The 24,540-nt window shown below is 41.1% G+C and overlaps 1 protein-coding gene and 1 long non-coding RNA gene across 2 annotated transcripts; one reads left to right on the forward strand and one right to left on the reverse strand.

Moving 5' to 3' along the window:
* Positions 1–577: 577 nt before the first annotated feature.
* Positions 578–23,826, reverse strand: jupa (junction plakoglobin a). The gene is made up of 16 exons (XM_015009673.2): positions 23,708–23,826; positions 12,620–12,669; positions 10,980–11,147; positions 10,640–10,893; positions 10,247–10,485; positions 7,897–8,098; positions 7,439–7,583; positions 7,171–7,274; positions 6,299–6,637; positions 5,818–5,967; positions 5,598–5,717; positions 5,042–5,192; positions 3,422–3,543; positions 3,243–3,279; positions 2,982–3,105; positions 578–1,569 (listed from the first exon to the last, which is right to left on the reverse strand). Exons 2-15 carry the CDS (start codon positions 12,630–12,632, stop codon positions 2,984–2,986), a joined length of 2,166 nt encoding a protein of 721 aa, XP_014865159.2. The 5' UTR covers positions 12,633–12,669; positions 23,708–23,826; the 3' UTR covers positions 578–1,569; positions 2,982–2,983.
* Positions 12,929–16,671, forward strand: LOC106931519 (uncharacterized). Its single transcript, XR_001421073.2, has 3 exons — positions 12,929–13,107; positions 14,258–14,334; positions 14,581–16,671. It is a non-coding gene; the product is annotated as an uncharacterized LOC106931519 (long non-coding RNA).
* Positions 23,827–24,540: the final 714 nt, after the last annotated feature.

Genomic DNA, 24,540 nt, shown 5'->3' on the forward strand with positions numbered 1-24,540 from the left:
AAATTAACCTAAGCCTGGTGGGGGTACAAGGCTTAGGATAGTCAGTTGGCCTGTTGTTCAGGTAAATGGTGAGGGTACCAGCCATCCAGTAACTTCATTCTTTTTAAAACTTAATACAATTCACTAATATATATATAAAAAAATCACACTAATTTAAACTGCACAGCAAGATATATTAGATACATGGAAATATAACTTTGTATATATATATATATATATATATATATATATATATATATATATATATATATATATATATATATATATATATATAAATAAATAAAAGACGAGTATCAAGTATCTGATCGGGAAAACAGCCAATAGGAAAACTGTTCGGAGGAAATGGGGACAGGTGGATCTTCACTGCCCAGAATAGATTGAAATAAAAAAAAATCTACATCATGGATTTATTATTGCTTGTATTTATGTTGCATTTGTTGTAAATTGACACTTTAAAGAACTAAACCGTATCAAGATAAATGTGATTTTTGCATCATCACATACACCAATACCGGTGAAGTAACATCTTAAAGAATCATGTTGGGCTTTTTTAAACTGTAAAAAGTATGGACAGAGATGCATTTTTAATATATCCTTTATTTTATTAAACAAAATCTCAGTAAAAACTCTTTATGAAATAGAAAGCAAGATTTCCCTGTCAGTAGTTCGCTGGCAGCTGCGGGGCCATCCGGACTCCATCATCTCATCTCCAACAATCCTCGTTGTGATTTCAACCACAGCTACAGATCAGTTTCTTTTTAAAATTCACTTCAAAAAACAAACAAAAAAAATAAAGAAAGACAGACATCTCTGCTAAATTTATGGAAGATATACACTGAAGTTCTCCAAGTGAACAACTTATAAAAACAGTAAATCAGAAAAAAAAAACATCTCCAGTTTTAGTAAAACAACTGATTACGTAAGAGTAGCTCAGCTCAGCTCGGGTCGGGTCGGGTCGCTTTAAGCATCTTTGTTCCCTTCTGTTGAATTATCACCTGAAGAACAAGTCAGTGAATCGATTTCTGGCTCACAGCGGGAGAACGACGACAGTACAAGGTGTCAAAACTACAGTCAAAACAGTGATGTTAGAAAAAACAAAAGGCCTAAAACAGAGAAGTGAATAGGTGCACTGTGCACATTGAGCCACCTCTGGCAGTGTTCTCAAATATTATTTATTGATTGTTAAAATAATAATAATAAAAAAGGGAGGCTACATGATTATCATCACAAGACAAAAATCTCTTTGGCATAGACCACCCACCCAGAAGCCTAAACACATTCACACACACATACACACACGCACACACGCATGCACACACTCCTAAATGTTTTATTTTTTTTTAAACCAAAAAAACTTAAAAGCTGTCATTATTAAAAATCAATTATTCTTTCTATATTAAAAAAAACAAAACAAAACACAAAGTTGAGCCCTCTTAAGATTATGAGTCCCATATTTGACGATAATTGCATATTTTACAGCAGGTGGAGAGCAGAGGGAGTGAATGTTTTCTCTTCTCTCGACTACAGAATCCCACTTCAGGTCTTCAGCCTCTCGTCTCGTCCAGCATCCTGTGAGCAGGAAGGAGAAAATGATCCGATGAAGGTTTTTCTACAACGTCTCGGTTGGTTAAGCTCAGTCACTGTGTGTTGTCCATGACATATGTTCATGCAAATTCATAATCAGACTCATTTTGGACATGTTCTGTCACATCAATCTGAAACCGTTTTTCTTTTTTCTTAACTTGACAAAAAGTTCTCGGTACTCCAGAGCCATAAACCTGCAGCAACTGTGACGCCATGATGCTAATCCCTGAGATTTGAAGAAGTAAGGTGGACTGAAATACAGTTGATATTCCCTCCCCCTCCCCCCACAGATATTAGAGCTGCTGCACAATATATCAAATTTCAGTTTTAATCAGATGAAGATTAATAAATATGTACGTGTCGTAGGATAGGAAAGTGGAAGATGACAATCAATTGTAGGAATATTAAATAATAGCATTGCATTTTTTTTTTCACAAGATCACAATGACATGTTTTACCAACATTGTGCAGCCCCAATTAATCCGACATGGGAAGAATGGACCATCTAAGCACAGAGTATTTAAAATAGTTTCTATTCCACTTTTCACATCTGAAAATATTTGGTTAAATATTTGGAGTGAAACTTTGTTCATGTCCAACTTTATAACATCACAGTAATGTAGCAGTCACACAAAGCAAACCTGCTGAAGCTGCAGAGTTGTGAGAAACCTGGCAGCTAAAAATAACATAATACTGCCATCAATATTTATATAGTTTTCTTTTTTTTTAGAATCAATTCTTTTTGTCTGTTATTAAAACTATTAAATAAATCTAAAGAACAAGGCATCGCAAGTTGTTTTCCAGATACCATCTGGTGTAAGATTATAAATATTGACAAAATGAGTTAATTCCTTGGCCTTCATTTGCAAAACGGTTCAAATTAGCATCGATTTTCAAGTCTTGAATTGAACTGAACTATAGATCTAGACTTAGAGCTGCGATAAAATGGCCTGAACCAAATAACACTGTTGTGTTGTGACGGTCCAATCAGACTGCGTTCAGTGAAGGTGAACCTTCACCTTCCCGTCTTTTTAGAAACTCTCAGCAGCTCTCGAATGAAGCTCCGTCTTCCCTGTCCTGATTAAGAAAAGCATCCACACAGCATTATGCTGCCAGTGCCACTCTAGGTGCTACAGTACACAAAGCCTTTTGTATTCAAGCCAAGAAAAACTTAACTTTGGTTTCATTCGACCACAGCAGCTTCTTCCGTCTTCATGAACTTCATATGCCAGAAAATCTCTCAACAACTCCACACTCTTCCATAAGAGCCAGATTTTGGACGCACACAGCTAACAGATTTTGGCAACTCTGTCCACTTTGTTTATCACGAATCCCAGTAGAAATACACTGAAGTTAAAATGTGAATGCGTTAGCTGCTCGTGTCGTCGCATACTAACCGTTAATATTCGTAGGGTCTATTGTTGAAGTTCGTTCCTTGAAAGTCGTCTCCCATCATTTGTCCGTCAAAGCCTTCCATTGGCATCTCACCTTGGTATGGATAGGGTTGGTAACCGTCTGTTTCTGTAAGGAGTTACATGTTTTTATTAGCTTCCTGCTGTATTTACAACAACTATGGATTTCACTCCACATTTTTAGAAAACTGACCAAAAAAAAAAGACCATAAAAGGAAATTAGAGAAATGAGTCACAGTTACTCACCATCTTGAAAGCCTCCTTCCAGGATAGTGTTGTGGGCCTGTCACAAGAAGGCCACAGGTTTACATTTATTCACTTGTTCAAGACTAGATTAACATAAAAAGACACAACTGTCTAATATAGTACTGATGTGTTGGAGGTAGAATGCGGCATTTAGACAGCAGAGGGCGCCACACACTCACCGACTCCCAGGCCGCAGGGTCGTGTTTGAACAGAGAGTGCGTGAGCTCCACGGAGACGCGCTTCTTGTAGTCGGCGTTCTTATCTTCGGAAATGCGGTAGAGGACAGCAGCAGCGTAGGTAGCTGGAGAGAAAGAATCAAAACGATCAGTGATCCACAAATAAATAAATTTGGAAAAGAAAAACTTCAGGAGTGCCCCCAAGTCTTTAAAGGGATTGATTTGTACGCGCAGTTGTAGGTGTAAACCCATGTTGGAATCCCAACTCAATTTACTGCATCAAATATAAAATATAAAGACCTAAAGATTAAAGTTGTGAGGATTTTGTTTTTTGCACCGATTGTATTTCTGTATGTTGTTTGGTTTGGCCTGGAGCTTTCACAACTTATTGGGTGTTAGAGATTCAGTGCTGGCCTCTAGTCTAAACAAATGCTCCTGCATCTAAAGACTGTCGGTCATTCAAAGGTAACAAGTTTGCTTCTCCAAATGTAAGGAAGTGTTGGTTTTGTCAAATTAACAATCTTTGAAGTTAAATCAAGCTCTTTCGGTCTCCACTTCCCACACCGAAAGATGACACCAAACTGCAACTCTGTCAATGTTTTTGACACTAAACACTAACACACTAACACTAAAATCACAAATCTATCCAGAATGATGATAATAATTATAAAAAAACTCTCATATTTTTGTAGCTTCTTTTTGTAACTAATTTTTGCTTCGTGGAGCCTGAAGCAGATTTTGGGTGGGTGGGGGAACCCCAGATGGCCCTGAATGTTTTTGAGGGTTGTGGATGTAATTAGAGCAGCCGCTGTGGTGCAGCAGGGGGACATAATTTGGGCATGAGTCATTAACAGAGTTTCTACTCCAACTGTACTATGAGAGAAATTAGTTCACTTTAGGATGAGGCCAATAGCTTGCCTGCAGCTGGGGAAGTAAATATAAGAGGCTGTCGAGGAACATCAAAAGTTTAATTGAACTTTATATTAGACGGCAGAACAACGTCCTGCCCGGTATAAGTAACGAGTTATACTGTCCACCTCAAAACAGATCATTTAATTGTGATTTAAGGAGCTCAGCTGATGTTAAGGTCAGCTAGGTTGGCTATTTATCACCAACTATGATAAATCAGCTTAGTTAACTTCAAACTTTCTTACTTGATACCAGATGTTAAGCCTTTGCTAGCTTAGCTGGAGTAAAAATATGTTGCTAATTAGCTTTGAAGTTGGCTAGTTAGAAACCACCAACTGTTTGGGTTTTATATGCAAACTTTAGGGGAGAAAGTAGGCATGACTTAAAAATAGGATATACCTTGTAGATTCACTTCTTGGCATATATATTTAGTTGTTTGTTAATAATTAAGAAGCTACTAAGCAGAAGCAGTTATGCAAAATAATTTAAAGTCAGCATCTAAAATAATAAGGTAATATTTAAAATCTTTGTTTGCGTCGGTCAACACAATGTTAGGCAGAAGTAATACTGGAAATGATAAGTTGAGGCCAAATATCTGGAGATTGCTCGTACAGCAAGTTCAGCTTGTCCAGAAATCGACTGCCTTTCTCTCCAACTGTGACTCAGAGCAACATTGCAAGTAGCTAATTGAGCTGTGATGTATATGCAGCGTACCGATGCCCTCATTGTTGGAGTGCAGCAGCTCCATCAGTGGAGCTGAAGCTCCCTCTCCGTCGATAAGGTCAGCGCTCTGTCTGTCCAGGGCCAGCTCACACAGCACGCCTGCCGCCACACGCTTCACGTTGTCCACCGGGGAGTAGAGGAGCTGCAGAGATGAGAGAGTACGTGTTAGAGGGGGAAAAATAATTCCTTACACAGAAGTCACGGGCTGGTTACGGTGTCAGGGTTTAAAAATGTTTTAAAATGTTTCCTGCACATGTCGTCAAGTGTCGTCTTAATAAGATGCCAGAGGTGAAGAGTAATGCTGTAGCTTTGCTGTACACTGCCGGTTAGCTGGCTGAAATTAAGGGTACTAAACTTTTTTTCTTTTTTCCACAGTTTTGGCTTCAAGTCTACATATGAACAATTATTTTTACAGTGGAACAAATTGTCTTTATGAAAATAATTGGATAAGATGTTACATTTCTCATAGGATTCTTCTGAAAGCACCATGACAATAACGCTGTGAGAAGACGACTGACCCGCTATGGCCCAGTTCTGAGTTTGTTACCTGGACAAAGAGTGGAATTGTATCCAAGGTGGCAATTTGAGCTCTATTCGTGGGATCTCTTGCCAGGATGTGCAAGGCTCCTGTGCAACCCTCCACAATCTCCTCCATCCTCACTCCATCCTGAGATTGAAAGATATCAGAGATTATCCTTGGAAAGGCAAGATTTAATTTTATTTTTTTATGTCTATCGTAGTAAAACAAGCCAGAACCCGTCAGGTACCTGGTAAGACTGAGGGGATGCACTAGTTTTCTGATTGTCCTGGTGGGCCTTGATCAGCAGGTTGACCAGACGGGGGACGGCCTGTGCATCCCTGAGGGAAGCCTGGTTTTCTGGGCACAAGGCCAGGTTACGGAGCAGCCCAACAGCAGCCTGCAGAGGGGAAAGAGGCAGGAAGACACTGTTAATGCACTGTGTCCATAATTGATTTGTAACTAAGAGTAAAAAAAAATGGGCCTTTGCTTTAGTTTTTAACTGAACCATTTCCGTCTGCCATGCTCCTTCAAGCTGCGTGACGCTTTGTCCACTTGGACACCGTCATTAACCATCTGTCCCTGCATTTACCTTGGAGTTCCTTGATGATGATTCTTTTTAAAATCCATTTAAACTTTTTTTTTAAAACAAAACACTAGCCTATTGTCTACATCACACAAAACACTTCAGCAGACGCACACATTTCTCTCCTTTACATTCGCTCGTCTACCTTGATGACCGGCCAGTAGTAGGGCATGTTGAGCAGCTTGACGATAGCTGGGATGCCGTAGTGGTTCCTCACGGCGTGCTGCGCCAACTCGGCGTCCTGGTGGCGCGAGGTCAGATGTCGCAGGGCGCAGACCGCCGGCTCGATTACGTCCTCCTTTTCCCCGGCACGCAGTATGGCGTGGATCAGCGACTCGATGCCATTGTGTTGGGTGACCAGAGATTTGTTGTTGCTGTTGTTGCACGTGAGGTTGGACAGGATGCCGGTGGCGCAGGTGAGCATGTTGATGTCGTCTGCGCTGAGGAGCATCACCAGAATCTGCAGGAGGGATTCGACTCCTTCCTGAATGGGTAGAATGAGGCGGTTGTTTTATGAGGAATCGCGCTCTGGCAGCACTGCTGATATTTCTCTTAAACTATCTGGGTTTTGTATCTGTAGGAGTCATAAACACTTTTGACGAACTTTTATCATCAAAAGTCCGTCAAAAACTTTTGATGAACTTGTCGTACATTTGTTCGATTCTTCACTAAATAACTCCTACATGATTGGGCAAATGGTTAATTTTTCTGGATGGAAATTGTAACGTCATTCACAAAGGAGGCCGCCTGCAGGAAAGTGTGTTGCTCTCTGACAGTCTCCTAAAAGCAGAACAGAGGAAGTGGGGAGGGGATACCCGGCAGGTCGGGGAGTGACGTATACTGAAGCGGGAGCGGTGTCCCCCGTGTGGTCTGTGCCGTTATATGACAGGTGTGCACAAATACAAACAGTCCAAAACCACTTGACTGCGTGTCGACCGTTCGGCTTCAGATCAAGTGTGTTGTTGGAATCTTTAGGCAAATGAGGAACGAGGATGTGCTTAAGAAGTGAATTAGGACCTGCTTTGTTGCAGCATCGGACAGGTTTCTGAGGGTCCACAGGCAGTTCTGCTGCAAACGCTGGCTGGAGCCTTGCAGGTGTTTACCAAGGGCCTGCATCCCACCTGAAGAAAGGAGAAGGAAAAAACCCACTCAGCTCTCAATGACGTCTCATAAACGCAGATTCAGTGCGCTAGGGGCATCGGTGCTGCTCCAAAAGCGCGGCCCGACTCCCCTGCGCACACACACACACAGGTGTTTTCTCTCACATGCTGCACACGTTACATACCGGCCTCCACGATGGCTGGCTTGTTGCTGGGGCACACAGAGAGGACTTTGAGGACGCGGCTCGTGGTCCAAAGCAACTTCTCGTAGTTGTAGTTCTTCATGATGTGAACAAGACCTTCGGGACCTCCGTTGGCGAGAATGATCAGCTGTTGCACAGAGACGCAGCGTTAAAGCGTACGGCTTTTACCCAGTTCAGAATTGCCTTAATCTCTCCATGAGCAAACAGAATTTTTTTTTTATCTCAAATCAGCAAAACCGTAGCTTGTCCAGGCAGATTAACCCCACTTAAACCCTTTCTTATTATTTCAATCATAAAAAACTTAACCGCACCCATGCCGTCACCTGAACGGCTCGGTTCTCATGCCACACCCGACACTAAACACCTTCCTGCTGCTGGTCTTGGCAGCTCTCCAAGTATGTGTCCTGGCTTCAAGAGCACAAAACGTAATAAAAGCAGACCTTGCTCTCCTGGTTGCCGTACGACAGCAGCTGCAGACAGTCCGTGGTGATGGCCAGGAACTTGGGGTTGGTCTTCTTCAGCAGCGGGACCATCCTTTGCAGTCCGTCGGCCAGACGCACGGCCATCTTGGCTCCCTCCTGGTGCAGCAGCAGGTTGTGAAGTGTGGTGATGGCGTAGAACAGCACAGACTCTAGCGGAGAGCTGAAGACAAGAAAACTCACATTATTTAAAAAAATCCTACCATGTTTTAGTCAACTGAGTTTCCTTAATATGAAAAAAGGAAATCAGAGGAAAACCTCTTTAGGTTGATGTACAACTTAAAGGAAAACAGTTTATTAAAGAAAGAAGAAATTAGTCAAAGAATGGAGCGGATTATTAAAGTCAGTTCTACCTTTCTTTTTTCTTTTACATGGCTACAATTATATCTGATTGAGTTCTCATCTTCAGACATTTATTAGTTCATAAAAGTGATAATCACCTTCATATCTGACTTTTTTTTAAGTTTAGTTTTGATCCAATTTTCATACACGAGTGTAGTTGACATTACTTTTATATTTTCAGTTTCAGTCAACAACATTTCACGAGGCTCTTTAATGCATCAGAAACATTATGTTCCAATATGTTACAGTGCAACTTCTGAAATTTTCAAGGAAACAGATAAAATCTGCAGACCTAAGCTGTCTGAGAAAAAAAAAAATGTGGCGATGAATAAGAGTGACGTACTGGGAGTGGATTCATTTTAATATCTGTGAAATGACAGAGGCTGAGTCAGAAGCAGCAACACTGAGAGAATCACTTCCAGCTTTCATCCAGACCAACAAGCCGTCTGTCTGAATGAAGAAAGCTGGATGTGACCAGTTCACTGCACTCCTAACCCTGCAATTAAATCTAACAATTTATTGTTTTTTTTTTCTTTTTGCATTTTGTTTCCTGTTCTGGTTACTGAAGATGGAACAGAGCCAGTGGCTAAATGTTTTACCAACAATGTTTCTCTGCAGGGGAAATTCTTGGGAAGTCTTGACACGATTTCAAACAGTAGACGGGTGCGACATTTAAGTTTTAAATCAATCTGGGAATGAACTCAACAACTCATATTGTTGCTGTGCCGCCTGTATTGACAGCCAGCGCACAGCTTTTTAAAAAAGGCATAGAGAATAAATAAATGGTTGGTTTTTGCGTGAAAGACTTGCAAGTCATTTTGTAGAATTAACAAATTTGGGTTTTAACCACCAATATGAGTTTTTAAGCCCTTACAATAGCGCTGAGCTAAAGAGAGACTGCGTTGGCTGCGTCAGCTCTGTGTCTCTGATGGCGTCTCGGCTCTGCCTGTCGTTCCCAAATGTCCTCGGCCTGATCGAGACTCGCAAAGAACGAAGTTAAACCAGTAGTCTTTACATTTTATGACATTCAAAGAACTGGATTTATGGAGGAGCAGAACATATCTTCTGTATGTTTTAGTCTGCATTGTATTATGAGCCAAATTCTCAAAGGTGTGAATTAAAACTGTGTGGAAACACAACATTGTTAGTAAGACGCAGGTTTCTTAAAGGTTGCAGCCGTTTGTGTAGAGCAGAGTTTAGATCAAGCTTAACAAAACAAAAAAAAAAAAATCCAACCCGATCTGGCTCGAGCCCATAGGCATTGTGTCCAAGTAAATAAGTGAACCTGACATATTTTAAGTAAGATTTTGCTGCTTTCCTTTTCATTTAAAAGCAGAGCAACTTCTCCTGGTTTTAGCTTTAGCATCTTCCGGCTCCGTCTTGTCGGTTGTTGTAACCACAGGGTGAGTTAACCGTAAATCGTCGGGGACGTGTGACTGAAAGGAGCCCATCTCTGCCGCTGCTCCAGCGGGACAGAGCTCTGTTTGTTACAGCCTGATTAACTTCTCCACCCTGTTCGTTTCCTGAACAAGTTAAACTATTTGCTCCTCTGTTTACACTAATAAGTAGATAAGTAGAACTTTATGTGGTGCATTCATGTTTGGTTTTCCTTGTGCCGTACATAAAGCAAATAATTGTGGCCCAAACTTTTGGGTTGGGCTCAGGCCATAGATCTAATCTGAAGTGCTGAGTGGGACACATCCTGAGCCAAATGATGTAACTATGAGTGGTTTATGTGATGTGAAGTCAGGACTCAATTCAAACCATGTTGGAGCAGCTCATAAAACCTCCAACTGGGAGAAAATATCAGCTACAGGTTGAGAAAATACGGTAACAGAACCCAGCGATTGGCGAACGAGGCGAGGTGGGAGGCAGTTCTTCTTATCCTTAAATGTTGCAGAGGAGACAAACTCCTGTGGTGTGTATAGTAAATGAGGAGCGGGACGTGACGTCCGTTTCCCAGCAGTACCTGAGCATGCGGACAAGAGCGGGGATGCCTCCCGACTTGAAGATGGCAAGCAGGCCCTCCCTCTGGTGGGACAAGTTGTGGAGGATGCTGGCTGCGGCCTTGGTGGTGTCCATATTGTTTGAGTTCTGCAAGGCCCGGACCACCGCCGCCACCATCTGAGGGGACTGCATGAGGGCGCGGCGGGACGCCTCCTTATGGGTCAGCTGGTTCACAATCTGTGCCGCCTTGCTGACCACCACCTGTTTAGAGATTAAATATTTAGGGAGGGGAGAGTTTTTATTCGACTGTTGTAGTGCTGGCTAATTTTTTTTTTTTTTGGTAATAAACAAAATGAACCGACAACATTTCAGTCGAGCCAGATTTAGCTTGGCTGCACGTCCCCGTGTTCATCACCTCATCTTCGTCGTTGAGCAGCTTGGTGAGCTCCGGGATGGCCCTGGTGGCCAGCTCGGCGTCGTCCTGGTAGTTGATCAGATGGACGATGGCCTGTTTGAGCATCTGGGAGGGCTCGGCCAGCCGCTGGACGTTGGTCATCTGGGACGGGTCTGTCTGGGTCGACAGGATGGTGGTGCCTTCTTCCAACGACTCGGGGAACATCGCAGCCCGAACACGCTGAGCTCTGCTCAGTGTGTACTGGGTGTCCATGTCTGGAATACAGCAAAGCGGTGGTCAAACTGACATCGAAAGAGAAATTTGCACAAAACTGGTCCTTTTTACGACTGCCTTGTCTCACCGGGCTGCTCTTTGGTGACGGTGGTGGTTGTGACGTAGCGCGTGGTGGTTGTGTAGTCGCCGTCATCGTCTCTGATGGTGGTGGCTCCAGACTGGATGCCCGAGTCGTGACCGTAATACGACTGACTCCACTCGCTGACCTTTGCCCTGCCACTGTCCATCTCACTCACTGGAAAACACAAAAATAGGAAGAGGAGATCAGAAATGGTGCAGGTACATTTAAAGTCATGAGATCAGATCCCTCCCACTGGATCCGACTGGTTGATTCAGACCAGGAGAGATTTATTTCTGCCGATGGCAATAGGACCACACGGAAGAGGCAGAGGAGCTCGAGGTTTTCACTGATTATCTGACTAGTTATACTGTCAGTTTTATGTTTATAAATGAAATGTTTTAATATGTAAAAAACTACTTTTATAAAAGTTACATGCTGCAACTTGAACAGAAATTTAGCTACTAGATTTCAGAAATCTTTGTGTCTGATGCCAAGCTGAAGTGAGAACACTAAAAACTAAACTATTCAGGATAAGAACATTTAATTTCAAAAAGATTACTGACAGTATTTCATCCTCTATGTTATCAGAGCCAACTCTGATTAAATTTTACTTAAATTTGATCTGTTAGTCATCGACCATTCTTGAACACGAAGTTGTTTCAAAAAGATTAAACTTATGCGTAACGCAAGAAAACAATAATTGAACTTTTGACAGGTTATAATTAAAAACCTATCTCATAAATAAAGCCATTAATGTGATCCTAACCTTTAAAATATTAAATAAAAAGTTATTTTGATAAAATTCAAAGAATTATTTTTGTGCGAGTCTCCCCGTCTGATTTTAACTTTATTTATTCCTCAGGAAAGTAAATCTAGAGATAATAACTGCGATAATTTTCTATGTCAGTTTTAGAGACGGAATGTCAAATGTACAGATGCTGAAAAAGTTTGAGTTGAATTTGAATTTCCATTAAAAACGCCAAATATTTATTAAAACATCTCAATCAGTTGTCATACAGAGCTCAATCTGGCTAGCATGATACAATTTTATTCTAGGGTATAAAAAACACACAAAACAAAAGAGCAAAACTTGAGTGTTGCACTGCAAGTTTTAGAAGAAATACTTCATCGTATTTACTGAAACTTTTTTCAGATTTTGCAAAACTTGATTTTTTTAATGCTTCAGAAAAAAATATTTTATAATAATTTAGTAGATAATCAACTAGTTTATCTGGCAAGTTAATTAGCTTAATTCTACTAATTGATTATTTCAACATCAGATTTTGTTCTGTGTTGGTTTAAATTATTTATAGCATTTATTCTATTTAATCACTCGTGACCTGAAAACATCAGCTACCAACATAAGAGTCGATTAGCTTTTCCCTTCATTGCAGTTTGAGCAGGTCTAAACCTCCAAGAGCTGCAGGATGGATCTCTATCATGCTAGAGAAATTATTAAATTCAACATAAAATTCAGGCCATTGTAAGTCATTGCACGAGCCAGACAAAAGGGGGAAACCACATAACTGTAATATGACACGACTGTGAAAAGAATGCAGTGGATAAAAACGACAACATCACTAAAACAGGCAGCGAAGAAAAGAAATGCAGAGAAATGATAAAAAAAATAAAAAAAAACGACTTACTGTGCATCTCCATCCTTGTCCGTTATCAAAGGAGCAACGACGGAGCCAACCTGAAATATGCAGAGAAATAAAATAATGATTCCCACAGATTTCCTTCACTCCAAATGATCAAGACACATCTGACTCCACGCCCATCCTTTCATGAATTGCTAAGCATTCTGGCACGCTCTCTGCCTCCTTGCACAAGCGCTGTCGTTTTGCTTACTCGTCTGCCACCGTGACAGATCCCAAGCCGGACCCTCCTACCCTGCAGCCAGGCACTCTGACCTGAAAACGACAACACAAAGCAGCAGCGGCAGCAGCGGCAGCAGCAGCAGCAGCAGCAGCGTTGTGGTTCCAGGAGGAGGGAGGGCGAAGTGGGCGGAGAGACAGAAGCATGTCAGAAATTCTCAGCACCGACCTTTAACCCCCAGGTCCCCACCCAAGCAGCTTGAAGCAGCCTCCTGCTGACGTATGACGATCAACTCGCCTGTCAGGTTTAGATTCTGGTAAGCCCGAGTGCGTCTCTATGCGTGTGTGTGTGTGTGTGTGTTTGTACAGTGAGCCAACACCTCGTCGTCCACAAAGCAAAACAAGAGAAAACACTAAATATACTTCACGTGTATGTGCTTTAAGATATGTCCATATAGTAATCAAAACAGTTTCAGATACAGTTGTGTAATTACACACCAACCTCTCTTCAGGTTGCATATTTACACTGCAACTTGCCAGCACACGCTCATTCTACACGCCTTGACATCATGTAATCATACTTCATGTTACATTAGTGACTCAAACCAGATACAGCTTCACTCTAGTAAATTGTTGAATTTGTGTGGATGTCGCAATAAAACCAAAAAACAGAGCAGCAGGACCTGGATCTGTATGTATGGTCTCCTCCTAGTCAACGCAAGCGTTTTCTCTTCGTGCGCCGAGATTCTTTGTGCAGCGTCTTTATTTTCCGGAGTAAACAAACGCTGTCGGGACACGCATGGAAACGGTCGCCACATTTCTGCAGCTCAGATGACATTCACCACAGAAACTCCCTTGAAAATCTGCATTTATAATAGCTGCCTGCCACTGCCTGTGACACATGACTAACCAGCACAATGCGTACACTGTGCTGCTTTCAAGTGCTTTCAGATGTTTTGGCTGTCACTGACGGCTTTGTTAGGCAAATTGCCGGGCCGCATTGTGTGCGTGTTTCATGATGGACTCAAGGTATACAAAGATTTCAAAGAACAAGACGATGAATTAAAAAAAAAAAAAAAAAAAAAAAGGCCATCCCCGAAGCTGCTGCGAGACATCTGGTTTTAGCACGGCAGAATCTTCCGTTATTACAACCAATAAAACAAGCTCTGGCAAAGGTACATAATGTCTAGCTGCTGCGTTGGCAGAAGGTGAGCTATAAAAACAAAGTCAGGGTGACAAAGTGCAAGAATTAAAAGAGGACAGAAACAAATGCTTGTACAAAGTCTCAGTTCTTTGTTTTTGTACTGAAAGTCTTTCCGTGATGTGTTCAGAATTTGGGATATTTTTAAACCTGATCCTGCTTAAAACCTCTCTGTAACTCCCTCCCTGACCTGTCTTCCTTGTTCTTTATAATGTTGTTTATTCACCAATGTTCTCTCAAAATGAAAAATCTTCCCTAACCCGCAGAGTTTATCCTGAAACACAGGCCATCCTGGGCTTTTTTTGGCAGTCGAAGAGGAGAGGGAACTGAAAACAAAATGAAGGTTTCAAATTTTTTTATTTGCAAAAAACAACCATGTGCTACTTTCTTTTTACTTCAAATGTGCATGTTGGTCAAATCACATAAAATTAAAATAAAAACCACTGAAGTTTGTAGTTTTAACCCTCTAAAATGCTTCAACACATGCACTGTTGACCTTCCCCTCCCCATCCTCCATATTTAATTTATAAAATATGTGAACGTTTTGTAATGTTTCAACTTGTTTCTTTATCTCTGTTCACCTCCACAGAGATCAGCCACTCAGAGTTTCAGCTGCAGTGACTCTGGCATGACATCCCCACAGGACCAGGCCCCAGAGGATTGTCTGTACTTGCAGCTACATGATGCACTGACTCATCAAGCGTCCGCTGACAACTGCTCTTACAGTCAACATTCACGCTCACCTTTCCAAGTAAACAGGCGGCAGCTTCAATTTACTGAAGAAATATCCTCAACATTCACCAGCCGCTAATGGAAATAAATCGATTGATGCTATAAATGGTTCTGGTTAAAGTTTTGAAAGGCGGTTTAAAACATTGTTTTTTTCTCCCCCCCCACACAGCATGTTGCCATTCTCTGGAAACCAGGGAAAGTATTTGGTGCTGCTTTGTTACTCGTAGGCGAGGCAGCGGGTTCAGTCAACTATTTCAGTCTGATGACACGCCCTGCCGATCGCCTTGGTAACATAGGCGATCGGATAAAACCTGTTTTGTTGGAGGTTTTATCTCCCGGCCCAACTCATGTTTGATGCTGCAGAGATTTTGTTTCACTTTTAATAAGATTCCCAAACTCTTACGGAAACAACCTTAAACTCTTTCTGTGATAAAAAGATTTAAAACAGAAGATTACAGCAAAAGTAAAACTAAGAGTTGATCTGGGCTTAAATGTTATTTTCTAAGCGTCCTGCTGAGTTTCGAGTCTTATCAGCCGGGTCACAGTTAAATGCTTGGTCAGATTGTGAACTTCACACTGGACTTTGCTCTCTTCTAGTTAATAAGTGATGCCTTCTTTTCACTCACACTTCTTTACCACCAGCACTACAACTGTAACACAGGGGCCTAGCTCTGGGAGAAACCCGCATTTCACACTCGGCGCCTCCCACCCGTCTTGTTAGGCAACAGAATGACTTCAGGAGGCTTCTTCCCAAAAAAAAAAAAAACTGCCTTCACAGTAAAACCAGGAATGCGCATCAGTGAAAAGCTGCCAGAGAGCAAGTTGCGACAGACAAAGCAGACGTGGATGCGTTCCAGCTTTCGCTGCTGAAACACTGGTGTGACATTCCACGCTAACGCTGCATATTCGATCCGTCCGAGAGAGACGCTTCTGCTGCAAAAACCAAAAACATCTCTCACAGTTTCACCACTTTTATTTTAGACTCCTCTGACTCAGCCGTCATGTCAAAACTGCTGAAATGATCAGATAAGGGGACGTCTCTGCTGTGACAAAAGAGATGAGTAAGGCTGCCGTCAGTGGTGAGAACACGCAGTTCTGCCCCCATCCCTCAGGCGAGTCGAGCAGGGAGTGTCTCCGGAGCAACAACAGGTTCCCGATAAGGGTGCGGTGGAGGATTGCGTGGGTGAAGGTGAATACACCTTCAGGGAATATCAACATTTCCTAACATCTTCCACTCGTTGAGGTTTGCAGGTTGCCAAACGGCCGGGGAGAGGAGTGTGGTAACGAAAACCATTCAGACACATCTAAACTTCGCCGTCCTAAGCTCTTCTTTGTGTCGCAGCAGGAATAAATCAGGTTCCAGGGCCCCCGGGATGAACTCTGCTCATATTCCAGTCGTATTCCTAACAAGCTCCAAGGAGTTTGTGCTGATCTCTTATTTAGGTTTAATCCTTTCTGGCAGGCAGGGTGGCAAAGAAAAACATCTGAGATGTTGCTTGTCTCTCTGCTAGACTTTATTCACTTGCTTAAGAGCATTAGGCCCACACAAATCTAATAAAGCAAAAATAAGTTTTAGGAATTACGCTCATTTGTCTTTTTGCCAACAACTACATGAGAAAACTTATCCGTATTTAGACTCGCTTGCAGGCCAGCAGCCAACTAGGCTACCAGAGATCAGCATGTCAGAAAAAAAAAGTGAAAGCTTCTTAAAAACAGGTCATTTTTACTCAGCAGCATGCTACAAATATTTGCACACACAAAAAAAGAAAAAAAATGTGTGCATGTTGTCATCCAATACACATTCCAGTAAGAGGATCTTGTGTCTTTGTTGTTTAAAAAACAAACAAAAAAAAGCCTTTTACCCCATCTGGTATAAATCTGATTTCTCACAGACTTGCTGGTTTTATGTTTGGGCTGACAAGCAAATAAAGCAGATTATTGAAGCACACATCTGTAAAGCTTCTTTCACCATCTGGATCAGAGAACGATGCGAAATACAGGCCACCCCCCACTTCATGAACACCCCACGCTCCTCAACAACACCCAGGACTTTAACAAACGTCCGGCCACTCTGAGTCCCATCCTCCATGTTGTTCAATGCAGAAAAGGTTTATTTTGACCAAAATACTTTAACTTAGGCCTATTATTGGGACACATTTTCAATAAACTTTAAAGTAGATTTACAGTAGAAATTTTCAGATTTCGCTGAAGCACTTTTAGCAAAGATTACCGTCTGTTTTGGTGATAGTAGGTACTGATGTAGAGCCACTGAGCTGCTAGTTTTACCACAAAATTAATCTCTTGTGCACGACCTAGCTTATTAAATGTTATTTGTACTGGAATTACAATACCAAAGCGTGCATTAGATATGTGTCAGCTTAAGCTGCAAAGCTGCATAGTTTGATAATATGTTCAAACTTTGTAGCTGCATTTTACTGTCATGTCATGAATCTTGTGCACTATGTAGTAAATCATAAAAAAGTACAGTTGAAACCTGAAACGTTAGAATGCTAATGATCGTAGCCTATTAGCTTGTTTGGCTTGACAAACAAGCCAACAATAACAACAAACATAATACATATTAACCATTCAACTTCTGTGCAGTATTTCAGTACATCATGTGATCAGTGGATGGGAAAAAAAAAAGAAAATTATACATACATATGCCTGCAAATTAAAATCCTTTATGGATGCTAAAAGTAAAACGTTAGCTGGTTTTCTTAGGCCACAAAGCTGTATCGTTACTAATCCATCCAGTGGGAACTACTTTTAGTAATTTACACAACTCTTCATCATTTCCCCACAGATTTTAAAGTCGTCAATCCCAGTAGAATAAATCCTAACGTATTATGTACCAAGTCCACCTGGACGCCAAGCCACAGGTTTCTCATCTTCTGCTTGGACAACAGTAAGCGATCAGGCTTTAAAGGCTGTAAAGGCAAACAGTTCGCTATGAATCAATAAGTGAGGATTTGAGAACAGCTAATGGATTTAATGTGGTGGGTGACAGGAAGTGGTGGTCAACCTTATCTGACTCACTAAAGCTGTTAGTGTGATCAGACAGAGGAAGTTTGTTTAGAGAAGTTAAGCTGCTGCTAATTACTATGAAACAGGCTCAAAGTCGCAGAGACATTTGTCTGAGCGCCACAAGCGCAGATAAAGAGGAACAGAGCTTGAAGGGCACATTTTTAGAGCGTTTTGAAGTGACCGTAACGTCGGGCGATAAAGCCCAGTCCACAGCAGTGCCAGGTTTAACCCTTCGTATCCTCAAAAAAGAGCCAACATATTATGTCTGTTTCCTACGGCAACATTAAACTGAATTAATCCAAGATGCGCCTGCTCAGTTTATCTGGAAATAAGCCAAACAACTCTGTCGACCACTGACGGGAAACGAAATGGGCAGCAGCCGAATGGCTGAGAGTCCTTGTTCTGTCAGTTGATTCACTGCCGCTACTTTAATGAGTCAAATTAGGCCAGTGGATATAGTACGGTGGCTGTAAACTGGAGCGTAGCTGTTTACTCCCTGTGGGATCCGACTGTGAATCAAAGGAAATGCGAGAGGTCTCGGAGGAGGTGCCCGAGCGCAGACCAGATTCACATTACACCGACCTGATAACAAGACGGAAGGAGTGAAAAGCCGCAGTGAGAGCTCATTTGCACAGCCTGCACTGGAATAAAGTTCACAAAACAAGGAGGGGATGCATGTCCACCAACCGCAATCTGTATCAGAACCAACACAACGAAAACGCCAGAATATTGAATTCATAGTAGCTAACGTTGCTGGGAGATTCAGGTTTTTCCAGGCCCCTTTTTGGATTTAAAAGAAGAGACATCTCCCCCCCCCCCAACCATGGTGTTTGGCTGATGTTAGGAAGGAAGAGGATGAACTGACAACACAGAGAGCGCCCTGTGTTACTTTGTTTGAGACTGAGAGGAAAAGAGTAGCCGCATTGTCCCACTGACTTCTGCTATATTGAAAAGGAAACTACTCAAGAGTTCCCCACTGGGTGCAAACAAAAAAAGGACTGAAGCACATCATGATGACTCTGTGTGTTCACAAGCCAAGTTTAGTGCACAAATCTGCAGTCAAAGCCCAGTCTGAAGGCCTGTGAGGGAATTTTCACTTTGAGCTGTCAGTGCTATGAGTTAGAGTCTGCCTGAACTCTGAGGAAATGCAAAAGATAATTAATTTTTCAAGTAGGAGGAGGAGGAATGTGCCGCTTAGGGAACAAAGAGATCAGAAGTACACAGAAAGTTTGTCAAACGACTGGAAAAAAGTGTTCAAAATAGATAATTATCTATTTAGTAAACATAAAACAGCATGTAATCAAGTAACAAGGACTGCTTAAAATACTTTAATGATATCAAAAGGGAAATTAAATTTTTATTGACAAATCCACAAACAAATCATGAACCTCAGTCCCTATGACATTTAGAAATTACTTCCTATATTATCCAGAAATATCCAACAAATACTCATTCAGTAACATTTTGAGAGCTGTGGCATGTTTTTAAATGGCTTTACTGCCTGCAACCGAGGAAAAAAGAACAATCATAAAAATCCTCTTTAGGGTCAGTAAGGAGCAATAGTTAGTTTTAAATATTTATTTTTAAATCCATCAACACTACTATTAATAAAGCTAATGTTAACCCAAATCAGCTCAGGCACGACGGTCTTTTCCGACTGATAAAGTGAGAAACCACATGATGAAAAAATTATAGTCGTTAAAACAAAGCAACATTTCATGGATGCTAACACTAGCATGCTAAGGTTATTAGCTTGCTTAGCCAATGTCACAAAGTCACACAGTCCATTTGGGCTTGTGTGAAAAACACTGGTACTACTTAAGAAGGCACCACATGATGAATTTAGTCCGCACTCTCAAGTTAACATAAAATTATAGCTAAAACATCCAATAAACATTAGTGTTAGCATGCTATAGCTAATGGAAACTAGCTGTAGGTCACACACACCTCCTTTGACAAATGTTATGAAAAACCTCTGTACTACTTTTATGAATGTACCGCATCATTCATTTATGTGGAGTATCTCTGAAGCCAAGTTTCAAACATTTAATGTAGCATTAGCAAACTAAACACACTTGAGAGAGCTGTACAGTCGTTTAGGATCAATGTAATTTACCGTCTCTGTACGCTATGTTTCTTGTGTTATTATAAATCTGTAGTAGACTACGTAGAGGATGAACAATTGCAGTTGTCATACATTACAACTAAGCTCATGCAAATGTTAAAATAAGGTAATTTACTTCAATGAATTAAACCCTGACTCAGAGACCCCCCGTAACCTCTCGTGTATTTTTTGTCGTACATTCATCGCAGTTTCTGGATTACTCAAATGTCAAGTTGCACAATTTTCACAACCCATGACTTCCTGGGAGACTTAAAAGGCAATGGACAAAGAGAACAAGACCTAATGCTTCACACTTTTTCCCAAAAGGTGACAAAACAGATGTGAAGGAAATGCAGTCTTTTTCATGACTCCTATCTACCAAGTAAAGCTTCCCAGTTGATTTATTTCTGCTTCAGCCACACCCTAGCCGTCTTCACTTTCCTCAATATCTCAAAGAAGTGTAATTAAGGGACAGGGAGGAGGCGCACAAAAACAGCCACAACCCGTCGCTGTCAGATCATCAAACAGTGAAAAAATTTCTCTTCAATCAGACTTGGAATGTAGATCCCTCCCTCCTCACCACAGCAATGAAAAAATTATCAGCAGTAATGTTTTTAGAGGAAAAGCAGCAGAACCGATACCACCGGGAAGCTGCGGGACTCATGCATAGTTAACTCAGGCATCTTTTTAAAGACCTGACATGAACCTGGTAGTACTCAGTGTGGGTTTTAAGACCGTCACGTATAGGAGAGAAAAAAAACGTTATTGGTCATGACATTTAAGCGAGTGACTTGATTCAACAAACTGCTGATGGTAAATATTTGCCTTAATGACTTTTGTTGGCCATTTCCAACTATACTTGGTAAACAATATAGAACTGTAGGAAGAGAATGACTTGTTAGAAACAGCAGAAATCTGTAAAATGAATGGATTATTTTTATGGAAAACAGTTAGGTTATTGATAATGATAACAGAAACTTTAGATGGCTTACAGTCTATTTATTCTTTTGTCATTTTAAATCAATAAAAACAACATTTTGATTACTTGCTGGCCCTGCTTCACCAATAAAGAACAGCAAAGAAAACCATAATCGTTTTAAATATTTGGACTGAAAACTTCATTGCTAAATAAATACCGGTGAAAGGCAAATCTATACACATCCTATTAGACTTTTACCGCACCAACCTCAGTGGAAAACTCTTTGTTGTTCCCTCTCTATGGAGACGCTAGAATGCTTAACACAATGCATTCAAAGACAATGAGTGCGGTGAAAAACTGTAACTGAGCCTGTGGAAAGTTCACCGTTGGGCATCACTGGACCCAGACAGAAGCAGGTCCAGATCCAGGAGAGAGAAAAACATAAACCAAGAGGTCAGGACACAAGACTTTCACTAATCCCCTTTAAAAAGTGTAATGTCCGCTAATGTAGGACAGTATCAGGGTATTAGACGGAGGGGGTAGGGATTAGCACCATGTATCCACAGATGTAACCGCAAAATCTACTGTAAGTCACCCCCCTGGGGACATCCGACCACCATCCCACCCTTTCCCCCCGAGGGCAAACAGGAACAGCTTTCCAAACTTGCCCCAGTCTAGTGCCAAACTACAAGCCAGATTGGCATCAACCGAGAGAACCAAGTCCTGTTCCATCCTCGGCACACTAAGTGGCTCCAGCAGGAAGCATTCGTTCAAACCCAGCAGGATATCACACAGCGCACGTTGGTTCTGGTTCACATGCGTTGTAATGACTGGTGATGATTCACTCTCAAGAATAATAAATGATACAATTACAGTTAATGATCCAAATGTCAACACGGCAAACACGGTTGCAAATTAAAGATGTGCCGGCACAAGTTTTAAGCCCTCCTCAAACAGTCATCGAAGGTGTAGGGCACCTCAGGTTGACATTAGAGTTGCACAAAACAGTAGTCATCACAGGATCAGTGTGAAGTGCAAAGGACTGTCTGGATGTGGTATTTTGAATTATACTCTCTATGCTGGGCCATCGTGCTGTAATACTAGTAATGCTTCAGACCATGTGGGAGGAAGTTAATGGCTCTTAATGCCGACACTGGATGTGTATCTTTAGATGATGAAGCACTCCGATAGTGGCAGGAGACATGGATATGAAAAGTATCAGGAATGTGGACTTATAAATCTATAACGTTACTGCACTTCCCAGCAATTGTAAGATAATTTACATTTTCTTGATACCATGGAGACCAAATTGTTTGTTACTCCAACTGGCAGAACAAAATGCCTCATCTTTAAAAAAAAAAGAAAGAAAGAAAGAAAGAAGAAAACCCACAGAAATCAGGAGAGCAACAGCTAAAGTACCTCTGATTTCATTTTACAATGTGCTGGTAATTTTTCAGCTTTGGTCATCAAGTACCTACCTATATTTAGCACAAAAAGAGGCCAATGTTTCTTACTGATGAAGCGTCAGTTCGTGACTCCCTTGGGGATGTTGTATGGTGACCTTACAATGAACTGCACCAACCTGGGAGATGCTGCATAAGTATCAATTCATTCCTGCCCTGGCGATGGCTTAGTGGTCACATATTGACCTGTTTGGGGACATATTACTGACCAACCTTCAATTTGTACCCATTTTGGGGAAGTTTGGTAGCTACTCTGGCAATTAATGGTTAAGAGAAATGTTCTATACTTTCCTAAAAGTCTGCTTATGAGTGCCATTTATCAAAAGGTCACTGGTACTTAATTTAATCATAATCTGTCACACTTCATGAGAGTCATCAAATTTACAGGGACATTTACAACTTAAGCCTAAATTTATCAAATAATGAAACTATAGAGGCAAATAAATTGATCTGCAGTGGTAAAGTAGATGATATCATTGAGATATATGCTCGTCTGAAACGCCGTTTTCTTTTTAGAAAACAGATTTTCTCATAAATGTTTAGTTATTTTGATAAATAAAAATATTTTAAAAATGTGGGGTGTAGAGGTGATATTTAAAGAAAAAAACTTTCAGAGAAGATGACAAAACGCTGATCAAGACCATTTTAAAAGAGCATAATATGCCTGATTTTTTGGAAGTAGTCATAGGAAAAAAAGCAGAGATAAAGGCTTGCAACGCAAATGAAGGGGTGGCTTTTAGTGTGGTGTCTTCTTTCAAATGTCTGATCCAATGAGCTTTCAGCGAGAGAGCCAACATTACACAATAATGCTCCACACATCCAAACTACACTTATTCATGTTTGGCATCGGGAAGAAACAACTAAGTTAACATATAAAAGTTTTTACAGGACTTTACTGGAAACTAAACTTATTTTTTCACCCACTATATCTAATATCTCCAAGTTTCTTCAAAATAGGTATCAGATGGTTGTCAAAAATACTCCGTAAAATATACTTACCATATTATTGAAGAATAAACGACCTACAACAAAAAAACGGAAGCCTCTGTGGATGTCCTGACTGAATATTCCCTACATTTCCTGACAGGTAGGACTGACTCAACCTCACCTGCCACTTTCGGACGCGAACATACAGTAAAAGCGCATAAACCAAATGACATAGAAATTTAGAGTATGAAAATATTCCATAGCTTTTGAGAACAAGCTGATAGTTTGTTGAGTAAAATCAACTTTAAACGCCGTAGGAGTTTAAGGTATGCGGAAATGAACTCCAACATGGATTTGTAACCAACAGAAAGTGAGTTGTGATAACACGACCCCAAAATAACACAAACGCATTTTTACACGTAAAAAACTAAATGTAAGCAGTTTTAAATAAGCTCACGCGCAAACAAAGGCGGAGATATGGGGAAAACACAGTGGGAGACGTCTGTGGAGCAGCAAAACCAGTGGGAATGTGAGTGAATCTTACCTTTAGAAATCACACAACAGATGCTCAGATAATCCCAGGCCGGGGTCTTTTCTGGGGGACACTTGTCCGTCTTTCTATAGTCTTCTCTCCCCCTGCAAATGTCGCTCGTCGACAGCGGTCTGAACAAAAAAACGTAGTGAAAGGAGCGTCACCTCGGCAAGGCTCCACCCCTTCGTGGCGCGACCCCACCCGGAAGGGCTCTGCTCAATGTCCCCACCACCCCAGACACCGCTTGGTCGTTTTAATGATAAAGACAAACTTGTATTTTACGTTTCAGTAGCAGGCAGATATGTCTTGTTTTTGTTTGTTTGTTTTTGTTTCATTGCTAGCGTATGTATTGCTTTCCATACAAAAACCTCCACAAAAGTACAAAATGGTTTTAGGTTTTACTCACATACGTTCATTGGAGACTGATAGGTGTTTAAGTAGCGATACTTTACAGACAACACCACTTAAAATGTTCTAGATGAGTTTATTTCTTACGTTCAGAGGCCGTCTACACTGTTCTTCTCCCTATGTTGGGTTTATTTTCCTCCCACCTGCGTGACGCTCGGCCACACCTTGATAACAGCGAAACCAGACAGCTGAATGAGTCACTGCTGCCACCGGGAAGTGAAGCGCACCAAATCTCACAAACAGATACCCTCCATTATCTTCGCTTCTCATTTGTATTTCTTACGAACTTATTTAAGGTTTTAGCCCTTTATGAAGAAAAGACTGAAACGTTTAGAGAAAATGTGTGCTGGTTCTTCATGTCTCTCTTCACATTGGGAGTTTTTTTCAAATAAAACAATTAAATTACAGTATATGACCACCAAAAGTCCACAAATGCA

The sequence above is a fragment of the Poecilia mexicana genome, unplaced genomic scaffold, assembly GCF_051168715.1.
Source record: "Poecilia mexicana isolate PSO_F unplaced genomic scaffold, ASM5116871v1 scaffold_1, whole genome shotgun sequence".
NCBI lineage: Eukaryota > Metazoa > Chordata > Actinopteri > Cyprinodontiformes > Poeciliidae > Poecilia > Poecilia mexicana.